This window comes from Enoplosus armatus, chromosome 18 (genome assembly GCF_043641665.1).
Source record: "Enoplosus armatus isolate fEnoArm2 chromosome 18, fEnoArm2.hap1, whole genome shotgun sequence".
NCBI classification, from domain to species: Eukaryota; Metazoa; Chordata; class Actinopteri; order Centrarchiformes; family Enoplosidae; genus Enoplosus; species Enoplosus armatus.
The window spans coordinates 20,337,455-20,360,141 of NC_092197.1; the positions used below are offsets into that span (position 1 = coordinate 20,337,455).

Sequence of the window (22,687 nt, forward strand, 5' to 3'; positions counted from 1 at the left end):
AATGCGGATATTCGACTATTTGTACCTTTTTTTCCCCCCATATATATATATTCTTTATATCTTGACATTTTACGCATTGTTATCGAACTGCCAGAGTTTTGAATGGGGTTCGCTGGGGCGTTCAGGGTGACAGCGACGCGCAGTGGTACAGTAGACAAGCCCAGTTAGCCCTCCTGACTATGCTAACGAAATGTGCAACAACATTTTTTTTTTTTTGCCAACACTAGATATCAAACAAAAGCCAGAGACCATATTGTATTAAGTTGCTGTGAGCTGTAAATTCACCATACAAATGACCCACTCACGCTGCAGCTACTTCTGGGGGGCTGAAATGTTCCCGACTGAGAGGTGTCCGAAAGCTAATTGAAGACTTGTAGACATTATACCTTCGAATGCTTGGCTGGAGAAATATACATACATTCCTGATGGACAGATAGCTTTACTTGTTGCTAAAGTAACCTGCTAACTGTAGCTAGCGAATTAGCTTGGTTAGTCGCGCAGCTAGCGGTCTATTGGCTGTAAAGCTTCAATAAAGTTTTACATATATAAACCCCCTTCCCCCGCCCCCAGTGCGCCAAAGCTCCCGTTTGCTAGCGGTGTGACCACCAACGCTCCCCTTGTGCTCTGAGCTCACAGTCCCGTCAGCTAGCGTTAACCGAACCGCACAGCTAACTACTGAGCAAGCTAGTTCAGTTCGGCAATGCGCCTTGGGTGCGTTCACATCTGGTATTAGAGCTGTCCACATGTGAGCGGATCACCCAGGAGGACGCATGTTAATGCCAGGTGTAAACAGGGCCTATGAGATAATATTATAATAATAGCTCGCACAGCCAACAGCGTCAGCCAGCACCATACTCGCATACTAGCTCGCTAGCGCTGGCGCCTTGCAGGCTCCGGTACTTTTTAACCAGTGTTCATCAGCAGCACAAGCTGTAAAAACAACATGGACGTGTCATAAAGCAGCGGCAGCGTGTTAGCAGACATTTGTCTGCTTTACACATCCAGCAGACACAGGGCAGCATTAGCATTATTTCGAAGTTGTGCTTCTGGTTTCTGATGAACGTAAGTCCAATATTTACGCTCCCTCTCGCTCCTCCTTTGGTTTCCACCAAACCCCCGAGGGACTCCCGGCGGAAATATCTGGCTTTTTAAGCTGATATATGTTTGTACACGTATTCCTACAGTTCAACGCCATGAAACCAAAACATAGTAAATGTGTACGCCTGCTTACATGTCTTTTAACATGTCCATTAGCCAGTATATAACTATTATAAGTGACAAATGAACGTACACACTGTCCACCCTAGAGAATTCAGGTTTATTTTTAGCCTTTGCAACCTTTACAGTACATTTTGATGTGGAAGTAGTAAAGTCAACTTGTGCTTTGGTTTGTTCCAGAACATGATGAAATGAAATGAGCCCCTGCCTGTCTGAACTGCTCTCTTAAAGACGTGGTGTGTTCAAATACCCAGCAGCCTGGACACTCAGGCGGCCCATCAAACAGGGCCACACGAGGTTGTGATCAGACGGGAAGCTTTTGTTTCGCGGCCGTATGCTAAATGAAGCCGCGAGCGTCGCTAGTAACAGAGGGAAGAGCTTAAAAGGTGCAAGGAGCTTTGCATCGTGCTTGTTGCTATGGGACTACCCAATAGCATTGCTGGCTAGCTTACAAAAGGGGTCAAGGGGAGTACAGGCTGGAGGTTTAAGTCTTTTTTTCAGCCCTTAGTGAAACAGAGACTGCTCTTAATAATGCACACAGGGCAGCTGAGCTAGTATTCCACAAATGAGCCGACAAATCTCGACGACCAAAACAATTCAGTTGACGACCAGAGGGTTAAAACACATTCTAACCGAAGATAAACCTTAAAAACAAACATGGAGTATTGTCAAAAGGCTCAGTGATTTCCTAAAACAGTTGGTCACTTTTTAGTTTTTCAGCAGACGTTACTCAAACAGGTGGAAATAGTGCATTTGTTGGGGGGACTTTTTTCAGCGGCGGATGAATCCACATCTGGTGGCTCGAGTGAGTGTTTGGGGGCAGCAGGACGGTGCGTGTGGGACTGAGTCAGAAGAAACTACCGTGTGTGTGTGTTCATGGTGATGAAGGAGCATGTCACCCATATATATATATATATATATATGAGCATTTGACCAAATATACACTAGTGGTCAACAATGGTACAAAAAATAGTAAATGTATAAAAAGAGAGCATATAACCAAATTTGAAAACACTAAACCCACTTGCTCGAAAGATTTCTTGTATATAATAGTTGTGCTTGTACTACTTGCTGTTTTTTCCCTCCATTTACTGTAACAAATGTAGACGTGTTTGAACATTTAAGATTGGTTTCAATGAAAAGATGTGGAGGCCATTAACCACAGCACAGCCCACGAAGCTATGAGCCCTTTGTGTTGGTCTCCATAGTTACCCTGTTCAAGACTCCACTGACAGTCAGCTGTCTTTTGTGTTTGCCTCCGGCCTCTCCGGCCTCTACGTACTATTTGATTTCTTTTTGCTGCAGCTTTGAAAACCTTTTTGTTTTTTTTGTTTTTTTTGGGATTTATGTGTTTTTCTGTTAACCCAGATGGAGATGTCAGCGGCTGCCGGTGGCCTGGGGATGTCTGGCCGCCGCCAGCGCTCCGGCACGAGGTGGGGGGGTTTGAGGCAGCAGTGGAAGCTCCTGGGCTTGTTTGAGATAGATCAGCAGCACGAGTTCTACGGCCTGACCTGCATGATGAAGGAGGGATTGGCAGCAGCCACCCAAAACACCATACACGCCGCGCCTACAGTGAGTACGGGTCGACAGAGGCGGCATTTCCACCACCTACACATACATAACATTTCAAATGTACCCACTTGGTAAAATCAAATGCAGGTATTTAGGTTCTTAAGATTACAGGCAGAACTTCACCTTTATGGAGGATATTGTTGGTCAATATTATAAATTAGAAGTCCAAATAGAAAATGAATAGGGATAGAATTAAAAAGATGATTATTTTACGACACTACTAGGAATAACCAGGCCATAATTAAACTTTTAAAGAAAAAGGAAATTTAAAAAAAAAGCACATTTAAAGTGTAAACTGATAATTTGAAAAAGTGACAGTGAAAAAAAAATGCTCAAACTGAAAGCTTGAATTGTGAAGATGAAATTGAAGATGGCAATGGGAATAAGAAAAGAGAAGCAGCAAGTATGAAACTCAAAATGGGAAATGGAAATACTTAAATTAAAAGCTTGAATAGAAAAGGCTAAATTATTATTATTATTTTTATTATTATTTATTTATTTTGCATTTGGCATTTAAAATTTGACCTTTTCCATTTTCCATTTGGCTTTTCAAGCTGCACGTACATGAGGAGGAGGCGTGGCCCAGCGGCTGGAGGGGAGGGTTTGAAGCGACTGGGGGCGCAGAGGCACCTTATGGACAGCAGGGGGAGCTGCAGTGAACACGGAGAAAAACAGAGCGAATACAGCGAGCAGGGTCGGAGGGGGAAGACTGTAAGTCCCAAAACCCTTAGTTTTACGATTGCAGCACTTTGCGTTGAAATTAATTCTCCGTCAAATCCGAACACGCAGTAATGATCACATACTTTCAGATGTGGTTTACTACTTCCCAAAGATATCATTATTATCTCTGGTGCCCGTTACAAATAAACACCCATAAATCCACTTAGATACCATAGAAAATAGATGCCCCTTGGAACTCCAGAACTCGCAGAAGTTTTCTCCAGTAAAGCAAAGTAATCTAGCGCTGGTTGTCTGTACATCCATAGGCGCATTGCAAACTGGAGCTGCTAAAAGCTAATTCGGCATACCTTTAATGGCGCCAAATTTACCAAAATGTTTGCAAATATAGGCTAAAAGGACTCAGCAAGACGAGGACCGGTGGTAGGAGCGACAAAATCCATTCATATTAGCTTCCTCTCAGGTTGAAAGTGTGAATATTTGTAAAATACTTGTGCTGCTGCCGTCATGGGGAAAGTTGTCAGTAGGGTTGAGCAATTCCCTTTTCTGCTGAACCAGTCCATTTGATATGTTGTATTTTTAGACTTTTATTATACAACGGCAGGATAGTTTATCCATATCACCCTTACTTCTTCTCTTTGTTGCATTCCAACACTCACCCAATGTCGTGCCCTCTATGTTTGGAAATATAGCGCTCAAACGTTCGTAAGAGCACCAACAAGTTGAGGCCGATTGAGGGAAAGCAACGTGATAGTAACTCTGTGGTGTAACTAGTTTGTTTTGACGTGCCCTCCTCCCAACTCTGGAATGCCTTTCCGCGTTGACATGCGCCTCAGAAATCCTGATCATGGATGGTGATGAACGCACTCGGCGGTTTGTTTTAGGCTGGGGTGCGGAATCCTCAAAAAACGAAAGTTAAAAAAATATATATACAGTGCTTAACAAATGTGTTAGACCACCTGTCATAAAACCTTGTTTCAAACTCAAAATTGTATTGTTTTTTATTAGGCAAATAACAAACTGGAACAACTAAATAGTCCTTATTCACATATATTAACCAAAAATCTTAATACCACTAAAACAAATGTTTCTGTTCAGGAATGCAAGTAAACAACTGTAATTTGGCATCTCAATCAAAAAATAATAATAATGTGCTGTACAATTTTTTTCTGCTTTTGTTGTAAAACAGTCAATTTGAGAATTCATGGATAACAACAATAATTCTATTTTAGCATTAAAGATGTCATTTGGATTAAAGAGCTTGGCTTGCACATAGTGGTGGATTAACCATCACAGAGACATCAAATATTTTGGTCATCAGCAACACTGTTCATTTAGGGCAGCGGGGGCAAACACCTTACACTGGGTGGGGGTCTAATACATTTGTTAAGCACCGTATTTATTTATTTTTTTTTAAATCAGGAGATTTCCGCTATTGGTCAGGCTCTATTTCGGATTTGCAAATAAATGCAGATCTCCCGCAAAGCAAACTTTGGCCAGCATGTCAGGCAAAAAGGCTAGTGCAAGACCATGGAGAGCTTTAAACACAAGTAAGTAAGGAATTCAAGATCAATACGAAAACTGACAAGCAATCGATAAAAAAGGGACATTTAAATAGGTGCAATGCGTTCTCTCCTTCTGGTCCTTGAGTTCTGAATCGAATGTAACTGATTTATGACTTTTGGGGGGGGCTATAAAATCTTTTGTGATGCACTAAATGCACTAAAATGCAAAAGAGCAGCAGTTGTTGTCCACCTTCCAAAAAGTGAAAATGTCCAAACACGCCACAGCCGAACGAGGGAACCCCCCCCCCCCTTCTGGTGCAAGGCCTTAAACCAGAGAGCGGCGTGCGGTGCCCACCCTGAATCACAGGGCGGTTCCACACACAGCGCCGCGGCTTCACCCGTAATCCCAGTCAAACACACTCCGCCGAGTCAGCAGGCTGACGCATGACTTGTCCCGTCTGTTGTGTTTTATCTGCAGAGTCCCAAAAACACAACACACGCATTCACACACACACACACACACACACACACACACACGTACCCTTTTCGTAGAACATACGGTGGCTTTAGACGTATTCTTTAACCCCTTGGCGTTTTACATATATATTGTGTGGCCCTGAGCACGGCCCGCACCGCCTCATCCTCCTGCCGGTGTGCTCGACAGTATCTGACAGCCGCAGTGACTCAGCTTGGAGAAGAGGGCACTGAATTTGACGAACTTACTGTTTATAAGACAGACAAATGAGACGAGAATTAGGTTGGAAAAAGGATAGATGCCGTGTTTCTGGGGACTGGGCCTCGCTGAGTGCTGTACAAAAACACACATATTTTCTGGTTTTCCCTCTGATGTCCTCCTGCCTCAACTCTCTGCGATTTACGCAGTTTCCTGACGGGCAGGTAGCTTTAAAATAACCGCTGACTGCTGCTAACTGTAGCTGCGGTTAGCTCAGTTTGCTCGGAGCATCGGGAGAGTGCTGTTTGGGCAACAGAAATACTTGGGATTCCCTGGTTCCCTTTTATGAAATGCAATCTGTTTGAAGGTGAGCAATGCTGCTTTTATAGAATTGTTCACTTCTAATGGAAAATGAATGCCTACATTAAGAACTGTATCAGATCACATCGTATGGTATGGTATCGCATCGTATCATATCGCATCATATCGCATTGCATCGTATCACATCGCATTGCATCATATCGCATCGTATCGCATCGTATCGTATCGCATCGCATCGTATCGTATCACATCGTATTGCATCTTATCATATCGCATTGTATCGTATCGCATCGCATCATATCCCATCGCATCGCATCATATCGCATTGTATCACATCGCATCGTATCACATCTCATCATATCGCATCGTATCGCATCGTATGGTATCGCATCGTATCATATCGCATCGCATCGTATCACATCGCATTGCATCGTATCGCATCGTATCACATCGCATTGCATCGTATCGCATCGTATCACATCGCATTGCATCGTATCGCATCTTATCATATCGCATTGTATCGTATCGCATCGCATCATATCGCATCGCATCATATCGCATTGTATCACATCGCATCGTATCACATCTCATCATATCGCATCGTATCACATCTCATCATATCGCATCGTATCACATCGCATCATATTGGATCGCATTGCATCATATCGCATCGCATCTTATCGCATCGTATCGCATTGCATCATATTGCATCGTATCGCATCGTATCATATCGCATCGTATCGCATCATTAGCATCATATCGCATCGTATGGTATCGCATCATATCGCATCGCATTGCATCGTATCGCATCGTATTGCATTTCATCTTATCGCATGGTATCACATTGCATCATATCGCATCGTATGGTATCGCATCGTATCATATCGCATCGTATCACATCGCATTGCATCGTATCGCATCGTATCGTATCACATCGTATTGCATCTTATCATATCGCATTGTATCGTATCGCATCGCATCATATCGCATCGCATCATATCGCATTGTATCACATCGCATCGTATCACATCTCATCATATCGCATCGTATCACATCTCATCATATCGCATCGTATCACATCGCATCATATTAGATCGCATCGTATCGCATTGCATCATATCGCATCATATTGGATCGCGTCGTATCGCATTGCATCATATCGCATCGCATCGTATCGCATCATATCGCATCGCATCATATCACATCATATCCCATTGTATCACATTGTATCACATATCGCATCATATTGGATCGCATCGTATCGCATTGCATCATATCGCATCGCATTGCATCATATCGCATCATATCGCATCGCATTGTATCGCATCATATCGCATCATATTGCATCACATCGCATCGCATCATATCGCATCGCATCGCATCTTATCGCATCGTTTCGCATCATATCGCATCATATCCCATTGTATCACATCGCATCGTATCACATCTCATCATATCGCATCGTATCACATCTCATCATATCGCATCGTATCACATCGTATCATATTAGATCGCATCGCACCGTATCGCATCGTATCTAGATATGTATCGGATCGTCTTATAAGGGAGAGGCGCACACCCCTAGTACGAACCACTCTACTGCAAATGCTTGTGGCTGTGTTGATGGCTATTGGTCTGCTGGTCGGTTAAAGGACTGCCACTTAACATGTGTTTTTTTTTTTTTTTTCATTGAATTATGACACAGTAAACGCATACATCACCAGTGGTTTTCCTTCCTCTTTCTCCCACTCACAGAATGAACTGTCGGATGACGATTTCAGATTAGAGGTCACTCAGATTCATAAGGTAGGTGTCTTGTGTCTCAATGACTAACAGGGCTCAAAAGTGTCAAATGCTGCCACCCGCGTATTGAGTTGCTAGTGTGTGTGTGTGTGTGTGTGTGTGTGTAGGATTTTACCATGGAGACGTTTGCAGGCCCGGTGTTCGCCAGCCTGCGCGGCTCTTTAGGAATGTCGGAGCAGGAGTATCGGCAGTCGCTCTGCTCTGAGACCTGCTACCTCCAGTTCATCAGCAACTCCAAGAGCAAGGCCGACTTCTTCCTGACGTGAGTCGCTCGCGCATTTCGCCACAGTCCCGCTCCCCAACCATTTTGCCCTAACCTCGGCCCCTAAAGCCTTAACACTTAACCCAGGAATGACTAGAAGTCACAGGATAGGATAGAGATGGACTTACTCTGTACTTTTGAACTTCTAGAAATGATAAACGCTTCTTTTTGAAGACCCAGAACAAAAGGGAGATCAAGTTCCTTCTGGCCAACCTGAAGGTCTACATGGAGCACCTGAGGAAATACCCCCATTCACTGCTGGTCAAGTTCCTAGGTACACACATCACACGCAGTAGGAAGAGCTGAAACATATTCTTTTGTAGAGCTTTGTGTTAATACTGATTTTATATATCGTTTTATCATAGATTGGATTATTTTGAGATTGATTTGATTTTGATACTATACACAGAGTTTTTTTTTAAATAGAGGGCATGTTGCACTTCTGACCACATCGATGTGGATTTACTCTCGGAAGGACCACACCGCTGGTTTGCCATGGTTTACGCTTTAAAACATCAGAGGCAGAAGAAGCATTGAGATGCTTTTCTAAGTAAAAGTACCAGTACAACAATGCAAAAAGTCCCTCATTCAAACTCGCTACATTCGTTTCAAGTTTATTGGATTGTTAATGCCAATGCGTCGGTGCTAGCTGGCTGATCAGCTGCTCAGGGCGTTGCAACTACTTGACATACAGTTATGTTGTTTAGAGTTCGAGTCGCAAGATCAATCCGATCTGGGTCCGTTTTTTTGGTCTTCCTGGACTAGCCTTTGCTTTTGTCTGCCGAGACATTACAACGTCGTAACGCCATGTCTTTTTTTTTTTGCTTTTTTTTTTTGCTTTTCAAGGTGTTCACAGGATCAAAATCCCACGCAGACGGAAGGTACAGATAGAAATCTCATCACTGTTCTACGTGGCATTACAGGATGTTGCAAAGCATCATAAAGCACCTTTTCTTTCCTTTTTGCAGAAGTACTTCATTGTCATGCAAAGTGTGTTTTATCCAGACGATCGAATCAGCGCCCGGTAAACAGTTTTTTCTTGTCTCGCCCCCAGAAACACAAAGTTAGTATGGTGTCGACAGCACAGAGACAGGCATCTTGATGTGTGTGTGTGTGTGTGTGTGTGTGTTTTGGTTCTGGCCAGGTACGACATTAAGGGCTGCGAGGTGAGTCGCTGGACGGAGCCTGCGCCGGAGGGAAGCCAGATCATTGTGGTTCTCAAAGACCTCAACTTTGAAGGCCAGCACATCACTCTGGGTGAGGAGACAGAGTGTGATGTCCTCGTGTGCCGCGAGTCATATGAAGCCGTGTAATAGCAGCAAGGGCAGCGTGATTGCACCCCCTTCAGGCCCATCAGTATGTTTTAAAATGAGCCACGCGCAAAAACATCTGACTCGAATGAATCTGAATTCAAACTAGGATTCAGTGCCAGTGCGTGTGTGTGTGTGTGTGTGTGTGTGCGTGTGTGCGTGCAGACCGGCAGCGTCCCTGGCTCCTGCGGCAGGTGGAGATCGACACACACTTCCTCCGGAGGCTCAATGTGTTGGACTACAGTCTCCTCCTGGCCCATCAGCCCTTGCACCACGACGAGCGCCACCCGAGCCTCTCCTTCGCCACCCTCATCATGAGAACCAAAAAGTCAGTGTCCTCAAGTTGCTCTTCCTGTATGGTCTGTAATAGATTGGAAAAAAAAAATGGCCCCTCACGTTTTTTTCAGGCTTTCTTCAAAGTAGTCCAGTGATCCGGTTGCCTGTACATCAGTGGGCGCACTGCATGCAGGAGCCACGCCCATCCGCCATGCTTTTAATGTCGCCACTGGGCTCAAAAGACCGGTACCAGTTCGTCGGCCCGTCTTATACCCATACAGAAAAACCACAAAAGACACATGCGACCGCATGTGCGCGTGAAATTTGACGAGTGAAAACACGTTGAAACGTGACTTGGGGCGGCATGTAGAGGACGAAAGGGGAGGGGACCAAGCACCGAACCCTGGGGGACGCCTCGGGACAGAGGAGCGGCGGAGGAGGAGGTGGTGCAGTTGTTGATGCTGAATGAACTGTTGTCTTGCTTGTGAGGTTGAGACCAGTTTGGTTTTAATGGTCTCCTCTTGTGCTGGGAGAGCAGCTGCTCTGAAGTAGGAGCTAAAAAAAATCAGCCCTCAAATCAGCCACAAAAAAAAGACTCCCAACTGTTGAAAACGCCCTAATGTACGCGAATCCCGTGGGAGTGGTGTCTGGTTTCATGAACAGCAGTCCGGGGGGGTTTATGTCCGAGGAAATCTAGAATGAGGCCCTTTGCGGGTTGAGTGTCAACTTTGCCATAGTTTTGCGAGAACTGAGGAAGATCATATTTTTGCTCAACAAAGAGTGACGTGTTAAAGCGTCAGGGGCCTCAACTCTGTGTCAGAAACTGGGATTCCCATCGAAGTGTGACTCATGCACACACACACACACACACACAGAGACACACACACTGAGACGGCTGCCCAGACTGGTGTGTTGGATTTCCGGCTTGCGTCTGCTCTGAACCGAGCTGCTTACGCAACTTCAGATTGGAAGTTGCAAACTCGCCAGCGGTCCTCTGGCGCTCTAGAAAGATGACAGAAACATCAACACAGATAGATAACAGCCCTCTGTCGACGCCGCTGTGACGTGGAAGAAGGGGCCGGATACGTCAGGCCGACACACGCCAAACATTTGGTTGCATGTGACAGATGCGCTTTTATTGATCGATCGCTGTATTGGCTAATTAGTACCTAAGCACAGAGCTGCCAGCATGAGCAATAGATTAATGCACAGGGAAGCTCACAATGCATGATGGGCAGCAACGCTGTCGTGTTGCACAATGTTCCATTTCCAATGGGGAAAGCACGCCTATTGCAAAAGTGATTATTTACGGTATAATGTTTATATATGTAAGCGTGATTTATTTTTAGTTCCAGAGGTGGTCCGGATCCGTTGCGCTGCCAAGAGGTTTTGTCATCTGCCTGCCCAGACAGATCCGAAACACTCGGCAACACGGATGCCTGTGATGATTGTGAGTGAGGCTACGTAACGGCTGTGACTCACACCCATTCTCTTCCATGTGGCTTTATCATTTTAGATCCGTTCATCCGGGCTCGAGCCCTATCCATGCAGGCATAGCCGCCGTCCCCGGGGCAATCCCGGAAGATGACGCCTTACTTTTGTCTGCGATAGATGGTGGGTGTTTGAAGCACTCGCAAGCGGGCGCTACTCAAACATGCCCAGAGCATGCAGGGCCCGGCGGCTGTGGCGGCGGCTGTGGCGGCGGCGACACAGCCGAGCTTCCAGACTTCATGGCCCAAAACCGACGTTTACTGCCCAACCTGAAGAACCCTCTGCACGTCATCGATGGGCCAGAGCAGCGCTACTTCATCGGCATCATTGACATTTTCACAGTTTACAGTTTTAAGAAGAGACTGGAGCATTGGTGGAAGAGGCTGAGGCACCCCGGCCGGTCCTTCTCCACCGTCAGCCCACAGACTTACTGCCTCAGGCTATGCCGCTGGGTGCAGGACCACACCAAGTAGACCGCGGCGGATGAGTGGCGGAGACTCAACCCTCACTGAGCATGCCTATAAACAACTAAAATGGTCACACGCGATGCTTTCACCTTTCCCAGATGCTGACGCAACGCAAGCCCGACATCCATTTGCTTCGCGTTTGTCTCATTCATGAGCCAACAGTAGACATTTTGAGCATGAACTATAAAATATTTTCTGCAGGCACATGAATATATGATATTATCACGCAATACAATGAGACTGGTGGTACGCCAACAAACCAAATTCATTGGTGTGGATGGAATAGTCCTTTTTTTGTTGTTGTTGTTGTTGTTGTTTTTGTAAAAACGGCGAAACAAACAAATGAAACAAATGTGCAAATGTGTTTAAACCCACCCTGTGTCCAATTTCCCGTTACTAACTGTAACCCCCCCCCCCCCCAGTGGCAGTGCCCGAGACTCAACAGCCAACTCCCGCTTGTAGGCATTCATTGCGAGCCTAACGCGAACAAATTAAGTGATCGTTTGCATGATGGGGGGGGGGGGGGGGCTCCTTGCTTTAAAAAAAAAAAAAAAAAAAAATATATATATATATATATATATATATATATAACAAAACAGTGTTGCTTCCGATGCGTGTTTGTAAAGTTACAGCGTAAAAAGGACAAACATTGGCTTTCATATAGTCCGGGTGTGGCTGCATTAAAGGGGCGTCCTGACTCAATAGCATTAGCACCCCCCCTCCCTTTTTTTTTTAACCCCAGAAGGAGGTAGTGTTTTTCTTTTTTTTCTGTAAATTAGTGTTGACCTAAAGGCTAAATGAGCTAAATGATTTAAAAGTACAAAGTTGTTGTTTTTTTTAATGCAAGGCGCAGCTCCAGCCCCCCCCCCCAAAAAAAATACGGGTAGCAACGCAACAAAGCAGCACTTCCCGCCCACGACGCATATATATAATAATAAAACACAGGAATGTGTTTGTGGACGTTCAGAGCGACTGAAGGAGGGGAAAGAGTGCTGCTTCAGTGACTCAGTAAGTGAGTGCTCATTAGAGGACATCCTGGTGGCCCCTAAAAAAAAAAAAGGGCTGGATGCACCCACACAGACATGAATTTTTTTTCGCATGCTGACGCGCAGGGTGGGGGTGGAGGTGGCGACATGTAGCGTCCCGCAGATCCTCAGGGGGCTGGCAAGACGTGGTCGCGGTTGACCAGAACCCGGGCCTGCCCCAGCAAGCCTGCTTATACCTATTAATACGCTCTTTATGTACGTCACGAGAGGAACGTCTCCCGAGGAAGAACGTTACACCCGAACGCATGCGATGCATGATTTGCGGGCGCCACTTTGAAAGCGCGAATCAGAGGTTGATCATCAGCATCTCCTCGCTGTGCCAACGTGTTTTATTGCCATCATTTATCGCCTTTAACTCTCTGAATTGATTTCTTGATTTGCGTGTTGATGAAAACAAAAAAAGTTATCATTTTTTTATTATTATTATTATTATTATTATTATTATTATTATTGTCATTTTGACGCGGTCTCAGAGAAGCTTGCATTCTCTCCTGGAATAGAACGCCGATGTCACGGACGCTCTGTTTTGCTTTGCTGACCGGTAAGATTCCTATGCCGGAAACGGCGATAATAACGCGACGCCGGGCGCAGGGAGCGACGCTCGTTCCCTCGTGTTCAATGTCGGGACAATGTCGGGCCCAGTAAGGGAGGTGCCTCTTTATGCGCCGCCATCATCCTGGTGTTTGTGAAGTGAAACGAGAAAGGTGCCGGTACTCAAGCAGCTGCTCGGCATGTGGCTTTTTTTTTAATCTAATATTGTATATCCTGGTATTACTATACATATCACGTGAAATCTGTTTCTGTACGGAAATACATGTGAGCTCACGAGGAGCATATGTGGTGCCAGTAAGGATTTCGAAGTGAATAAAATCGTGTGGCTAAACCAGTTTGAATGTCTGTCCTGTTAACGTGATGACGCAACTGACACAACATAACCACAGACGGCCGGACGGGTAGGGTTTTCTGTTTTCAAAAAGGCCCCCCGCATCGTGCTCATTTCCAGCTCTGTGTTTTTCATTCTGGGGCAGCTCTGCATGATTCTCAGCTGAAAAAAAAAAAAAAAAGTCCTTATGTATCCCCCCCCCCCACCCGCCCCTCCGTCTGAAACAAGCCGAAACAAGACACAGACATCTCACTTTCTACAACATGGGAGACCTTTTTAAAGCTGCGACTAACCCACAAATTGTTGGCAGCCCTGACTCAGAGCTGGCCTGACAGCAGCAGGAATTATGACGAGGTCAAACCGGGGCGACGCCTTCAGAAACATCACTTGAACGCATCGCAGACGTTTCTCTGGTGGGGTTTTGGGGTACTTTTACTTTTGATACTTAAAGTACATATTTGCCGATAACACTGACGTTTCCAATGCAGGACTTTTACTGACGCGCGGCGCAAGTGCCTCGCTGTGTCTGCTGGACGCTGACAGTCCATGTCCACTTGACGCCGTTTCCAAAATGCCAAGACTCTTAACCAATCTAGATTTAAAAAACAAAAAAAAACAAAAAACATAAGTTCCTGTTATTTTCCATTCTCGCACATAAACAACACAACATGGTTTCCCTGTGTCTTGCAAACATTTGCCAAGAGGACCCAGAAAGAGAGTCTTGTCTGGCTTACGACAGCTGACTGGAATGTGAGTACAGTCCACGACAGAAAGTGCTTGTTCACGTTTTGGACATTGTACAGAAACTGGGTCTCTGGTCCCTTGCTCCTCCTCTCTCTCTCTCTCTCTCTCTCTCGTCTCCCTTCCCATCTGAATGAACGGACAGATGAGGTAATTCCAGGCAGGATCTTTGGTGTAGGCGGTAGGCTACGGCCCCCAGGGTTCAACTGCGAATATAAGGCACGGCATGTGTCAGCGGTAAACAACGGCAGCCAGTTCACAGACGCTCAGTTCACAGAGATCAGAACCTGCCGCCATGGGAGAGAACCGCATGGAGCGCGCCTGCCGGGAGGCCACGGTGGACGTGGGGCCCGACGGGTCTGCGCTCATCCTCATCAAACACTGTCGGGACATGAAGCGGCAGGAGACGTGCCTCAGGCTCGTCACTCTGCTCCTGCTGCTCATCTGCGCAGCGCTGTTCATCTTGGCCACCTGCGCGCATTTAAGGCAGCGGGACAATCCTGGATCCAGTGCACAGGGGGTAAGTCTTTCTTTTTTTTTTTTGTTTGTTTGTTTTTATTGTTGAGCTTAGAGAGCTTTGGCGGTGATGATGACGCAAGCCTGGGAAACCTCGTGTTTAATGTAGGGACAAACAAAGCCCAAGTGCTCTCACGGGGGCCATCGGTTAATCATCACAAACCCCCTGAAGTGTTTAAGGGTACTGCACCCCCTGGCCGGTAAATACGGCGGTTAGAGATGAGCACTCGTGCCTGGAAGATCTCTGGGGGTGCGGACACGACTTGCCGTTTCTACGGGACATGTACGGGATTCACATTTACACAGGGTGGTGTCATCATTACAGACACCCTTCCCGGGCCACTCGCACAAAATGTGTCTCTCGTCCACGTGTAACGGCCGCAATTCGCCTCGTGTTATTATGCTACCAGGCTATTATTATTATTATTATTATTATTATTATTGCTCGCGCCGATGACCCCTCTAATTCCTGATTCCCAGGGCGCAGTTGAGGACAGTCCAGCCTACTCCAAGCAAGAGAGAGCGTGCCCCACAGGTATGTCGTGAACTTTTACTTGTTTAATGTGAAATGACTTTGTACACAAGGAGAGGCAGTGTGTTCTCGTGTTCTTGTGTTGCGTTTGCGAAAGGTTTCCGAGACTTGCTCAGAGCCCCCCCTCCCCCCCCCTTTCCTCTCTTTCTTTGCCCACAGACAACCCTCAGGCGAGCCTCCAAAGACTGCGCGTTCATCTCGGTAAGACTTCCATGCGTGCAGACCTAAACACTCCTCCGGGAGGATGAACAAACACTGAGCGCGTCTCAACATTCTGGAAGAAAAGTCCTCCCAAACAAAAAGGAACGAAACCTGCGGCATGGTGGCGCAGTGGTTAGCACTGTCGCACGGGAGGTAAAAGCTGGTTAGAGCGGGTTGGGGGTTCCATCCCCGGCTGCCCCCGTCATGTCGAAGTGTCCTTGAGCAAGACACTGAACCCTAAGTTGCTCCCGATGGAGACCAGCACCTTGCATGGCAGCTCGGTCGCCATGTGTGAGTGAATGGGTGAAGCGCTTTGGGTTGGGTTGATATAAGTGAGATCATTTACCATTTACCTTAAAAGCTCACTTTCCAAGAATTCGTCACGTTCCCAAATGCTCAAAGGCCGACTCCTTAAAAGCATCTGGCTCTGACAACCCCAGCAGGCAGACATCCGAGTCATGTATGAGTCTCTTGGCAGGGAAACACACACACACACACACACACATAGTGATCCTGCGTACTCACGTCTAAATTCCAAGACAAGGCTGAAAAAAAGAAGCTGTTCCAACATGGTGAGAAACAACACGAGGGAATGACTTGTCACTGTATGCTCCTCATCCTACAGAGTCCGTGCACGCGGACAACAGCGACGACGGGCAGTACATCAAATGGGGCGCGGCGTTCGGCGAGGCATACGAAGAGCAACGCGCCATCGTGATCCCCCAGACGGACTTCTACTTCGTGTACGTGAGGGTGACTTTAAACTGCCACGACGAGGACGGCGCCGGGAGCTTCAACAGGTTCAACGTGGCGCTGCACAGCTGGAACGACGGCTACGACGAGACCCTGACCCTGATGGAGGCCTGGGACGGCATAGCGTGCACTTGGGAAGAGTCCAGGAGTGTGTTTGTAGGGCAGCTTTTTCATTTGTCCAAAGGCGATCACGTGAAGGTGTGGATCGGAGAGGGCTACAAACTGATCACGAAGTCGTACTTTGGCGCTTATCTCGCATAGAGAACATGCCTCGATGGGAGTAGACATTTTGTGTGTGTGTGTGTGTGTGTATGTGTGTGTGTGTGTGTGTGTGTATGTGTGTGCTCATTGTGTCTTAAAGCTGCAGTAGGCAATATTATTGAATTATAACTTGAAGTAACTCATTTTGACCACTGCACGTCACTTACTAATATCTAACTGAAAGGCTCCTCCTTTTAAAAAAAAAAAAAAAACTGGACCAGGTCTGAATCAAACAACCAATCAGGGGTTAGTTAGCCCGCTAACTGGCCAACCGCGTCGACTCTGTAAAACATTTCCACTCGTCTGGAAAGCTTGGAGTTAGCTTGTTTCCGGCACGGGCGCGCTCACCTGAGAGCTGCCAACGGGAACGCGCTGCCGCCGTTTAAAACAAGGTCAAGGCTTGAATGAGTTAAACGTTTGAGTGTTTGTGGCTCTGAAGTAAAGCAACTGCTGCTGCTGTTTAGTTCTTAGCCTAGCGTTAGCTTTTCAACGTATGTCTTCTGTAATTCATTCTGGTAAAAATCTGTGCTGATTTATTTAAAAAAAAAAAAAAGAAAAAGAAAAAGAAAAAAAGATCTCATACAGAAAAGCGTGCACACATTTTTAAACAGCTAATTTTTCATAATAATAATTCAAAACCACAGTCAAAAACATGCTAACGTTATGGGGGACATTTTTGTCCCATGAGTCTCAGACCTCTAAGTCAAGCATCATTTATAGAATCTGTCTGAGTCATGCTGTCCCTTTTTAGAGGACACTATGGGCTCTCCTTTTGATGGCCCAGTTGTGGGGGCGGGGGCGGGGGGGGGGGGGGGCAACACAGCACATGCACTGTCTTTTCAAAATGGCAGCAGTTTCAGCTTCCACATTTTATGCCAACAACAGAGGTAAGTCATCAGTTTTCAGATATCATGTTTCTGTTGCTACAAATCAAGTTGTTTCTTTAAAATAAAAATCTTGGCTTCCATTTAGTAAGGTTTTTAAAAAGTCACAGTGACAGTTTTTAGCCCTTTCAAAACACAACTTTTATTCAACGTCCTTTGCAGTGGACATCAGGACTTACTAACCTCCATTTGTAATACATCATGGAGCAGAGGACGCTGTGTGCAACAAGGCTGCCTCAATCTGCCTATGATTCCGTTCACAGGCCGGCGTCCCGTACGGCAGTTTGTGCCCGGGGAACCGACCCCCACAGGACTGAAAGCATTTGTCCTTGCCAGTCCCAATGGTCTGGTACTGGATTTTGAGGTTTACAAGGGCAAGAATACGTTACGTTCAATACGTTCAACTTGGAATCGGAAGGGAACGCAGCCAATTTTTTTTAAATAGAATTTTTAAAAGAAATCCGCTCAAAAATGAATTCAGCATCATAGAATTACATCATTACATTCTGTATGAAGCAAGTCCTGATGTCCACTACAAGGGACAGTCAATACGAAATGAATAAACAATGTTTTTTGAAAAAAAACAACTTAAATTATCATAAAAAAAAGGATATGTGTGTGTGTACTCAGGGATTGTTCTATGAAGCGCTATCGAATGTTCAACATTTGGATGACATGTACAAAATAATTTATAGTGTATAGTGTAGTGATGTTCTACTTTTGTTTGTTTTGTGCCTTCTCAAACTCCTGACGCCACGCCACGAGATTATTTTACGTTTATGGATTTTGTTTTTGAACTCTACTGGACTCATTGGATTATTTTTATTGGTCTTGTTACATTGGATTTTACTACATCAGTATTTGACTGCTGCATTACAGTCCCATTGTTGTACTTTGTATTTAAATAAACACACTGACATACGGCTTGTATCAAACTGCCTTCTTTTTTTTGGGGGGGGGGGGGTCTTTGCCATCTTGGAAAGCTTGGTCTGAATGGGAGCTACTGTTGCTACTGTGGGCCTCCAAAGCCCATTGAGACATTTAATGTGATACTGGACTATACAAATAAACTTGACTTGAGTACATAATGTGGGCCTGCTTTCACTTTTTCCACAGTTGCGCCTTACCTCACCATCATCAGTGACCGTCTTTCCAGTTTAATGTCACGGTGTTGGCTGCAAGTGGCCCGATCGCCCCTTTTAACGCCTTCCTCTTGGGGCTCAAGCGGTACCCGACAGCAGTGCCCGCTATTATGCAGCAACACTCGGCGCGTTTGTAGCCTAGCATCGTTCCTAGAAGCTGTCGCAAACCTCGGCTGACTAGCTAACGGTAGCGTTGGCTAAGCAGTGAGTGGCCGAGGTCCGTAGTGTCTCGTCGTATTAGGTAAAGAGTTCCCTTGATAGAGACGCGTGGAAAAGGGTGTATAATAGGTTACTGTAGCTGCATACTTAGTCATACAGCGTGCTACTAGCATGGGGGGGGGGGGGTACAGGACTAGGCCAGGAGGTGCAGGATGTTGGTGCAGCGCAGGGGGTTGCACAGCTAGCGGAGACAGCATCCGGCCGGGAGGGACCTTACGGAGGGGGAAGAAGGGTAACCAAATTGTTGAAACTAGAGCCTAGAAAGGATTTTTATTTAATTTTTTTCCCCTCAAACCTCACAAAGGATCCTTTATCCAATGGGTGCGAGGACTCTTGCCAATGCGAGAAAGGCTACAAGATCACCGAAACAGGGCGGCAGTGGATGGTCAGTAGGTGGAACACCAAACAGGCCAACTGAGGGTGAGGGGTGGATATTGACAGTGAGTCAAAGAAGTCCTAAACATGTGGGTGAGATTAGCCGGTCTATAGGCGTCCTTTATCACCATTTGTAGAATTGGAAATTCCTCGGTCGGCCTTCGACTTCCGGGGGGCAGCCCTGGTGCACACAAATGAAATTGGTATGTAGTTCGTGGGAAACCTATTCGTAAAGAGACCTCTCGTGTCCAAACCACGTGTCACCGCATGAAACCACAATGATCGGCACAGGTTTGCCTCCAAAGCTTTTTGAGGCAATAATGCATTCCTCTGGTCATATATTTGCATGCTTATTTATTGGTCTCACCTAAATGTGGCAACTATTATAAAAAAAAAAAAAAAAACTTAGACGGGCTCCCATTGAGAAAGACAGAAAGTATGAAGGATGATTATACTGATAGTTATAGTTATATATTATATATTGTTCGCCATTCCACGTAAGCACGCCCCCCCCCCCCCACACACACAAAACTGAGGGCATCCTATTCAAAACGTGCTTGTATTTTTCCTTTGCCACATCTTTAGTCAGATTTCTTTGTGAATCCCGTTACGGGGTGGGGGGGGGGGTGGGTGATCCCTCGGCTTACGCAACCTCAAACCTGTCGAGACTCGAGGCGAGTGGGAGGGGAAAACCGTGAAAGGGAGAGGAGCGGCGCTGACATCACATCTAAAATCACTCCAAAAGCGCTCCAAGCTGGTACCTGTGGGCGTGGTATCGCTCGCCACAGGGGTGTGAACTAAAAATACACACTGGTGCGAGAGTTGACAAGAGGATGAACTGGAGCCTGTAATCATGGGGGCGTTTGACTCATGAGGAAATGCCTCCAGGATTTTGCTTTTGACCATAAACCCGAGGAAACACTTCCAACTGATGCAACATGCCTGTAAAAAAAAAAAAAAAAAAGATTTGGTTCAGAGACTGGGGTTTTAGTGTTTTAGCAACTGCAACTGCAAGAACCAGACAGTCGTATTACTGTAACACACATGCATGTTTATTGCACATCAAACCAGTGGCCATAAGTTGGAGGATGACAAAGAACGTGATTCACAGCGACATTTCAAAGTTCCTCCCCCAGGCATGTAACAACACACCAATTAAAAACACATGAAAGCAACAGGAAAACAGCTCATAAAAACAACAGTGATTAGAAACCCTGAATTAATTTACACACACACGCACACGCACACGCACACACACACACACACACACACACACATTAAATGGGGGGGGGGGGGTTTATCCAATGAGAGAAGTTTAGTTTCTACAATTTGCATGCTACAAATGATGAGTTCTTTAGTCGTCGTAAGGTGGCCTGTTCAGATAAAACGGAGAATATTCAATAGCATTGACAACATAACCATAACTCAAGGTCCACTTACAAGCTTTTTTTTTTTTTTTTCCTGGAGCTTTCAATTGCCATCTCATAATATTACATAAGTGGATGGAGTTTGTCCCAGTTGTCATCCATGTTTGCAAATTTCACTGGCTAACGAAAAAAAAAAAAACTGTGCATTGCGGTGGAAAGCTCTGGAAAAGCCTGCCTCAAAGCCTAATATCAAACATCCAGTAAGTTGCAAACAAGACCAATAGTCAGTAGTCTTAGCGTTGCTAGCGGCCCCTAGTGGTCATTGCACTCAAAATACAAATGGAGGGGGGAAAAAAAAAGCTGTTGCAGAGTTAAAAATATAAATGTAGTCCTGAGGGTGGCACTGGAGGAAAGCATGAACGTGCACAGCAAATTTAATGGCATTCTGACCAGGGTGTGTGTGTGGGGGGGGGGGGGGGGGTCCCTCTGGGAACCAGGAATATCCATGCAAGGGTTACGGTCCTGGGCTACACTAAATAACTGTTAACTCTAGGTTCTATTATTAGCATGTTGGGTATGTGAAATCACGCTGGGGATTCCCTCTGAAACGCTTACACACAGCTGTGACTCGGTCGCTGCGTGGCGTCACCGGTATTTACAGTCACACGAGACTCCACATGATCTGATGGCTCATTGCTTCGATCCTTTCCAGAACGTCATCAGCTCATCCCTCAACTGCATCCCTCTTAAGAGTCGGTTTCACATCATTTCAAACTCTCTTGCCACATTTATTCGCGAGGAAGTTAAACCAAATTTCATACTTTCTGCGTCGGCGAGGGTCCGCCCATGTCCGCGAGGCGAAACCGGTTTTTACCCAGGACGCATAGTTAATGGCCGTGAGACGACATTCGCTTCTTCGTACTTGGGTCCTCCCTTGGTTGCCGAGGGGGGGGGGTTCGTTTTTAGGGACATTTAGCTGAAGGACAGCAGGGACAATTCATGTGACCGGTCCGAGAGAGCCACCGCTGCCTTCGGCGTCCACCAGAAAGTGAACGGTTCCCTTCCTCGCCAGGACTCTGCGTGTCTACAGCGACCGCCATCCCCGCCACCGGCTATCATCAGCGACCCCTACGAGATCAAGAAAGCAGAAGGCGCACCCGACCCCTGTGCAGGAGGCGATAAGAGGGGAAAATGAAGAGGCTGGACAGAGACGGAATGGTAGAGAATGGTGGCCGGCATGTTGATTTTACTGTTCCACGGGAAGGCTTACGACCGACCTACCACTGCGAGAGAAAGTCAGTTATCTTTTTTTCTTTGTGTGAATTTCCTTCGAGATCTAGCAGCCTTGCAACGGTTCTTCAGGCTAACGTCACTTTGCAATCGTTCGTGTCAACCAGTTTGAGGTTCGCCGTGACGGCGGAGCCCGAGCTCTAGCATAACTGCTCCTCACACAGGGAAGTGCGTTTCCGTCGCGTCTCTCTGCACCGCACATTTCGGACATTCGCGTTTAAAATTGCGGGCCGACCAGCTACAGCACCGGACTACGAGCACAAGCCGTCCGCCAGAGATTCACCAAAGCTTTGAGGAAAGGTGTGTTCGACAAGGAACTAGGTCTAGAATCGAATAACCAAAATGAAATCGGATAGCTTCTACAGGGACGTATACTGTATACTGTAGTTGTGTCACAATCTAACAGCTGGTCTTCATTACACTGGTCAAGAGGCGAGGTCACAAGATCGAGCTCCGCATTTGAAAAAAAAGTGAAACAGGAGCTTCCGAGCTTCCCGATCCGCATGTGTTCCACCTCTACGGAGGTTGACGGGTCAATGACCCAGATTCCATTTTAGTTTAAAGCCCTTCGCAGCAGGTGACACATTTGCTGAGGTTTTTTTTTATTAAGAACAAATGATCAAACGGAAAGCACAGTTTGGCTGTCACAGTTGGAGATTTCATTCATCACCGCGAGCCCTACGTTATCCTTACAAAAAAATGAAGGGGGGGGAATTCTGGTTTATTACACCCTGGGTCATCACCTTTTCTTTTTCTTTTTGTTGTTGGTGGTTTTAAACAGGAATCGTACTCACCACTTTAATTAATGAAATCAAGTCCAACAGGTCAAGAAACATCAGACACAACTTCTTTGGAAAGAGACCCATCGCAGTTTTACGGACTGACTTCCTGCTTCTGCTTT

The 22,687-nt window shown here is 46.1% G+C and overlaps 1 protein-coding gene across 1 annotated transcript; it reads left to right on the forward strand.

Annotated features, from left to right (window-relative positions):
* Window positions 1–2,717: 2,717 nt before the first annotated feature.
* On the forward strand, window positions 2,718–11,583 carry pip5kl1 (phosphatidylinositol-4-phosphate 5-kinase-like 1). Its single transcript, XM_070925028.1, has 9 exons — window positions 2,718–2,790; window positions 7,723–7,773; window positions 7,878–8,032; window positions 8,182–8,306; window positions 8,879–8,913; window positions 9,001–9,056; window positions 9,177–9,289; window positions 9,508–9,684; window positions 11,332–11,583. The coding sequence occupies exons 1-9, from the start codon at window positions 2,734–2,736 to the stop codon at window positions 11,580–11,582; spliced, it is 1,020 nt and encodes a 339-aa protein (XP_070781129.1). The 5' UTR covers window positions 2,718–2,733; the 3' UTR covers window position 11,583.
* Window positions 11,584–22,687: the final 11,104 nt, after the last annotated feature.